General features: G+C 36.3%; 1 protein-coding gene across 3 annotated transcripts in view; it reads right to left on the reverse strand.

The window, feature by feature from the left end:
* LOC113803475 (uncharacterized) overlaps positions 1 to 7,500 on the reverse strand; it is a 31,374-nt gene that overhangs the window by 1,438 nt on the left and 22,436 nt on the right. For all 3 annotated transcript variants that reach the window (XM_070129260.1, XM_070129243.1, XM_070129251.1), the window contains exons 9-14: positions 6,853 to 7,092; positions 5,457 to 5,624; positions 4,923 to 5,048; positions 3,536 to 3,704; positions 1,241 to 1,375; positions 1 to 43 (exon numbers count right to left, since the gene is read on the reverse strand). The exon at positions 1 to 43 is cut by the window's left edge and continues 1,438 nt beyond it. In XM_070129260.1, the coding sequence (XP_069985361.1) occupies positions 1 to 43; positions 1,241 to 1,375; positions 3,536 to 3,704; positions 4,923 to 5,048; positions 5,457 to 5,624; positions 6,853 to 7,092 (881 nt within the window). The remainder of the gene's footprint in view (positions 44 to 1,240; positions 1,376 to 3,535; positions 3,705 to 4,922; positions 5,049 to 5,456; positions 5,625 to 6,852; positions 7,093 to 7,500) is intronic.

The following is a 7,500-nucleotide window of genomic DNA, read 5'->3' on the forward strand; positions in this document are numbered from 1 at the left end:
TCGCCGTTCTTAATGACAGGCGCCACCGTGGGCCGTTCTGCTCCTGTAAAGAACGTAGGATAAGGTAATAGGTCTTGTCTTGGACCTTCGTAAGGGTGTCTGACAAGGTGAAGCTATATTCTCACATGGTTAAGATATTTTAGATATTCTTATTCTTAATAGTATTGTTATTATTGTTACTATTATTACTATCATTATTGTTATTATTATTATTATTATTATTATTATTATTATTATTATTATTATTATTATTATTATTACTACTATTATTGTTATTATTATCATTATTGTTATTATTATCATTATTGTTACTATTATTATTATTGTTATTATTGTTATTGTTATTATTATTATTATTATTATTATTGTTATTATTATTATTAGTTATTATTATTATTATTGTTATTATTATTATTATTGTTATTATTATAATTAATTATTTTTTCACCGTTTTTTCTCTCTCTTCATATTTCTCTCCCCTCTTTTCTCCTCCCCCCCCTCTCTATTTCTCTCCTTTCTTCTCTCCTTCGCCCTCTCTCTATTTCTCTCCCTTCTTCTCTCCTTCGCCCTTAAACTGAAATTGATATTGTAGTGGGGTATCTAATACAAAAGAATACTAAGAGAAGAATATACATGACTCTTCTTACCATTCTGAGGCTCCAATATTCACCCCTTCTATTCATACCAAATACACAATACACGGACCGATACACCTTTACTATGTATCGACACCTCTGACATAAAACCCAGACCTCTGAATCTAATTAAGCCATTACACCTTTAGTCTACATCTACGCCTCTGAATCTAATTAAACCATTACACCTTTAGTATACACCAACACCTCAGACATAAACCCACACCTCTGAATCTAATTAAACCATTACACCTTTAGTATACATCAACACCTCAGACATAAACCTACACCCCTGAATCTAATTAAACCATTACACCTTTAGTATACATCAACACCTCAGACATAAACCTAAACCTCTGAATCTAGTTAAACTAATACATCTTCAGTATATATCTACACCTCTGAATCTAATTAAGCCATTACACCTTTAGTATACACCAACACCTCTGAATCTAATTAAACTAATACACCTTTGGTATGTATCTACACCTCAGACATAAACCCACACCTCTGAATCTAATTAAACCATTACACCTTCAGTATACATCAACACCTCAGACATAAACCTACACCCCTGAATCTACACAAGAACATGCAATACGCACTTTTGGCCTGGAGTTGGAGTAAAGTGCCCGTGACAGAATCCACGATGTTGGTGAGAACAGCTCTTCGTCTCCTGGTGAAGAACACAGCGGTGGAACAGGGACTGGGACAAGGTTCCTCAGGGCTTCTATAGACGTCTACAAGGAAGAAAGGAACAATGTTCATAGAGGAGTAAAAGTATTGTGGGAAAAGAACACTTCTAGAAAGGAAGAGGGAACAGTGTTCATAGTGTAGCAAAAGTATTGTGGGAAAAGAGCACTTCTAGAAGGGAAGAGGGAACAGTGTTCATAGAGGAGTTAAAGTAAAGTGGGGGAAAACGTTATAAATGAGAATACATTAAATAAAACATGAGAAAAAGGGACGAAAAGAGAAAGAAGTAGAAACGAACAGTTCCTCAGGGCTTCTATAGACGTCTAGAAGGGAGGAATGAACAGTGTTCACAGACGAGTAAAAGTGGGGAATAAACGTTATAAATGAGAATACATTAAATAAAACATGAAAAAACAGGGATGAAAGAGAAAGAAGTAGAAACGAACATAGACGTATAGAAGGGAGGAAGGAACAGTTTTCATATAGGATTAAAAATAAATTGGGAAAAAAAAACGTTATAAATGAGAATGCAGAAAAATAACGTGTATGAGAAAAAAAAACATGAATGAAAATGTAGAAACGAACAATGTTCATGTAGAATTTTAAAAAATAATGTTGAGTAAAAGGTGCCCAGTGCTTCTTTATACGTCTGTAGAGGAGGAAGGAACAGTGTTCATAAAGTAACAATAAAGTGTGAAAAAAGTTATAAAAAAATATAAAAAAAAATAGGATGTATGAAAAATGGCAAGAATGAACAGTTTCTCTGTGCTTTTATATGTCTTTAGGGGAGGAAGGAACAGTGATCATAGAATAGGAACAAAGTGGGGAAATTTTTTAAATGAGAATGTATTATAGAAAATGATAATAATAATAAATAAATGTATGAGGAATGAGAATGAGAATGTATTATAAAAAAAAAAAAATAAATAAATAAATAAATGTATGAAAAAGGCAAGAATGAGAATGAAGCTTCTATATATCTTTGGAGGAGGAAGAAACAGTGTTCATAGAGTATTAACAATAAAGTGGGTAAAAAGTAATAAATGAGAATTAATTTTTAAAAAAGGTATAAAAAAAAACATGAATGAGAATGAAGTAGAAATAGACAGTTCTTCAGGGCTTCTATACACGTCTAAATGGAGGAAGGAACAGTGAATAGAGTAATTAACAGTAATTAACAGTAATAAAGTAATTAACAGTAATTAGTAATAGAGTAATTAACAGTAATAGAGTAATTAACAGTAATAGAGTAATTAACAGTAATTAACAGTAATAAATTAACAGTAATTAACAGTAATAGAGTAATTAACAGTAATTAACAATAATAGAGTACTTAACAGTAAATAGAGTAATAAAAGTATTGTGGGGGAAGAAAGTTATAAATCAGAATGCAGAAAAAAAACATGCATAAGCAAAAGGTATGAATGAGAATGGAGAAATGAAGTGTTCAAGTAGAATAGAAAAAAAGATGTTGAATGAAAGATATTAATGATAATTGTTATTATCATATATGTGTGTGCGATATATATCATATGTGTGTGTGTGTTTGTGTGTGTATGTTGGTACAGTATATAGGTGATATATATAACATATGAATAATATATACATATAATAAATACTATATATATATATATATATATATATATATATATATATATATATATATATATATATATATATATTAGATAATTATAAACATAAATATATTTCTTCTATGAGATGAATCTATATTATATATTAAAATAATGAAAGCAAATCTCACTAAAGTTTTGATTACAGAAGCAACCATGATAAAAAAAAAAAAAAAAAAAAAAATCTTCTTTTTCTCTCCTTTTCTTTTTCCTTCTTTTTAAAAGATAAACATGATAACGTTTTAATCGCACCTTCAGTTTAAAAAATCATCAGTAAAAAAATAATAATAAATAAAAAACAATAATAAAATAAATAAATAAATAAATAAATAAATAATGAATAAATAAATAAATAAAATAAATAAATAAATAATGAAAAAATTAATAAATAAATTAAATAAATAAATAAAAATAAACAAAATAAATAAATGAATAAATAAATACATTAATTAATTAATTGATAAAAAAATAATAAATAAATAAATAAAATAAATGAACAAAATGAATAAATAAATAAATAAATAAATAAATAAATAAATAAAATACAAATAGAAAAATAAAATAAATAAAACGAACCTGTATCCGTCAGAAGGATCGCGGGGAGAGGCAGCGGCTCCCCTTCGTCAGGAGCGAAGGACCAGAAGGGGAAGTGCGACTGGTGGTTGAACATCTCGTAGACGCCCTGGTAAGACGGTCCGTGTCTCACCGCGAGGTCCTGTATCCTGACGAAGCGAGCGCGGCGGTCCTGCGGCGTGGAATAGGAGTGAATGGGAGTGAGTAGGATTGTTAGCGGGGATCCTACGTCGTGGAATGGGAGTGAATAGGAGTGAGTGGGATTGTTAGCGGGGATCCTACGTCGTGGAATAGGAGTGAATAGGAGTGAATAGGATTGTTAGCGGCGGTCCCGCGGCGTGGAATAGGAGTGAATAGGAGTGAGTAGGATTGTTAGCGGGGATCCTACGTCGTGGAATAGGAGTCAATAGGATTGTTAGATCGTAATGAGAGAATTGGGCTGTTCACTCATTGAATTGTGCTATTGATTCATGGAAATTGGCTATTTGGAGGTGGGATTTCGCTATTTATTTTTCGTTGGTGGATAGGATTGTGAATGATGAAACTCGTAATGAGGGAATTGGGCTGTTAAAAGGGTGAAATTGGGTTGTTCACTCATTGAATTGTGCTATTAACTGATGGAAATTGGCTATTCGGAGGTGGGATTTTGATATTTATTGATGGAATTTGATACTTGAAGGAGGGATACTCGTTGGTGGATAGGACCGTGTATGGTGAATCTGTGTCATACAATGATGGAATTATGACATTTTATTTATTAGTTTATTCAGTAACGTTATTTGTTGGTGGATAGGATTGTGAATGAGGGAATTCTGCCATTTACTGATGGAATTAAGGTATTCTTTGTTGAGGTTATTCCTCTATATTGAAATTATGTCATTAGTTGTCTTACTCCACCTGACACTCCAAATACGGCAAATACTGGTACTCCTTATACTATAATTGCATTTATTACCATTACTCTTTCTACTCCTTGAACAGATGAATGGCCCCCAATTCTTCCTTTATTGAAATAGGTGCTACTAACACAACTGTCTTTACGTACGAGAAATATTCCTGCAATTGTTATTATTTCTTACAGCTTCGGTTGTTTTGCAGTTGTTGTCGTTGCAATGAGTATTATAATGATAATATTTCCCTGTAGCGTTCAATATCACAGTCATTACCATTATAATTGGCATTATCATCATATCTAGAAGATGACTTTTTTGTCACAATATGTCAACCTCAGGAAAACTGGAACTTCTATAGTACTCCCCCCCCCCCCTATTTTTTAACCTTCATACCTTTATTAAAAATGATAAGTAAAATAATAAATAAAGAATTTTTAAAAATAATAATAACAACAAATAGATAATTAGATAATATAACAGTGCATTTTTTTACGTACCCTTTCGTAATTTTTTGAAAATGCTTTTGCAAGTTGGTGGCTCGAATTGTCCTCTCTCGCAAAGACGGCGAGAAAGTTGGCTCTGTTGTGGTTCTTGGCGATGTCACGTGACGCGTCGGGAAACGCCTGCAAGGAGGAGGAGAAAGGGAAGAATAAGAAGAGGAAGAAGGAGGAGGAGGAGGAGTAGGAGAAAGAGAAGGAGGAGAAGAAGAAGGGCAAAAAGAAGAATAAGAATAAGAAGAGGAAGACGAAGAAAGAGGAGAAGAAAAAAAGAAGAGGAAAAAGAAGAAGATATTTCAACAGAAAACTCATGAAAAGTTTTCACAAATGCATGACTGTTAAGCCTTATGTGTGCGTGTGCGCGCGCACGCGTCCTCGTTCGTGTGCGTGTGCGTATGAGTATGCACGTGCGTGTGCGAATTTGCATTTATCTTTTTACAACAATCTATTTCCACACTCTCAAATATCTCTCCACCTCCCAACACACGCAAATATTCCTCAAAACACAAACGACAACAAAAAACAGCCACTCACGGCAGCGAAATCCTCGGAGACGTTCTGCGAATCGTCGACTTCACTATATCTCGCGATCGAGTCGAGGATGATGGCGCCGCCGAAGCGATCAGCTGATTGGCCGAGGTAATTCCAGAGCCATTGGTGCAGAAAGTGGTATGAGCCTTGCTTGCCTGGGTGGCTGGTTCCCTGTGGGGTGGGGGAGGGAAAGGGGGAAGGGAGGGAAGGAAAGGGGGAAGGGAGGGAAAGGGAGAGGGAGGGAGGGAAGGGAAAGAGAGGGAGGGAGGGAGGGAAAGGGAAAGAGAGGAAGGTAGGGAGGGAAGGGAAAGGGTGAAGGGAGGGAGGGAGGGAGGGAGGGAGGGAAAGGGAGGGAGGGAGGGAAAGGGAGGGAGGGAGGGAAAGGGGGAAAGGAGGGAAAGAGAGGGAGGGAGGGAAGGGAAAGGGAAAGGGAGGGAGGGCAAGGGAAGTAGGGAGGGAGGGATAAGTAAGAGTTTATGAATATGTTTATATATAATGTCTGAATGTTTTTTTTGTTTGTTTGTTTTATTTTTTTCTCACTCTCTTGCTTTCTCTCTCTTTCTGTCTGTCTCTCCCTTTCTCTCTCTCTTTCTCATTCAGTCAATCTGTCTATCTATCTCTCTATTCATCTCACTCATACACCCACACTCACCCATGCACACACATTTACAATAATAGTAATGTTTGAAAATTACTAATTCTCTCTTTGTTTTTTTCTCTATCTTTCTATCTATCAATTTGTCTATTTACCCACCAACCAATCTACCTACCTACCTATCTATCTACATACACACACACACACACACAAACAAACACACACAAACAAACACACACAAACACACACAAACACACACACTCACACACAAACAAACACAGACACACACCCACAAACACACACATAAACACACACACACACACAAACAGACACACACACAAACAAACACACACACACCCACAAACACACACATAAACACACACACACACAAACACACACACTCACACCCAAACAAACACACGCAAACACACACCGACAAACAACCACCCACACACACAAACAAACACACACACACACAAACAACCACCCACAACACACTCACACACAAACAAACACACATACACACAAACACACAAACAAACAACCACAACACACAAAAACAAACACACACACATACAAACAACCACCCACAACACACAAAAACAAACACACACACCCACAAACAACCACCCACAACTCACAAAAACAAACGCACACATACAAACAACCACCCACACACACAAACAAACACACACACACACACCCACAACACACAAACAACCACCCACACACACAAACAAACACACAAAAACAAACACACACCCCCACCCAACCCCCCACCCCACCCCAACCCCCCCTACTCACATATTCCTTCGTATTCCCATCAAAGGCCACGAACACCACGGATCCAAGCTGCTCGAAGGCGCCCCCCACGCCCGTCTGTTGCACGAAGAGCCTTGCAACCTCCAGCAACACAGCCACGCCCGCCCCGTTGTCCTCCAGCGGCGATCCATGCGCGCCCGTGTCGTAATCGGCGCCCACGACGAGGACCGGGCCGCCCGCCGCCCTGCCCTGCGCGACGCCTATGAGGTTCATGCCAGGTACCTGTGGGCGTTGTGGGTGTTGCTATTGTTGTTGTCGTGGGTGTTGTTGTTGTTGTCGCTATTTCCTTGGTGTTACTGTTATCACTGTTATTCATTGCTATTATTCCCATTATTACCATTATTATCATTGTTAATGATACCATTATTATCATATATCCCATAATGTATATACGTACACACACACACACACACACACACACACACACACACACACACACAAACACACACACACACACACACACACACACACACACACACACACACACACACACACACACACACACACACACACACACACACACACACACATATATATATATATATATATATATATATATATATATATATGTATATATATATATATATATATATATATATATATATATATATATATATGTGTGTGTGTGTG

Source organism: Penaeus vannamei, chromosome 2 (assembly GCF_042767895.1).
Source record: "Penaeus vannamei isolate JL-2024 chromosome 2, ASM4276789v1, whole genome shotgun sequence".
Lineage (NCBI taxonomy): Eukaryota > Metazoa > Arthropoda > Malacostraca > Decapoda > Penaeidae > Penaeus > Penaeus vannamei.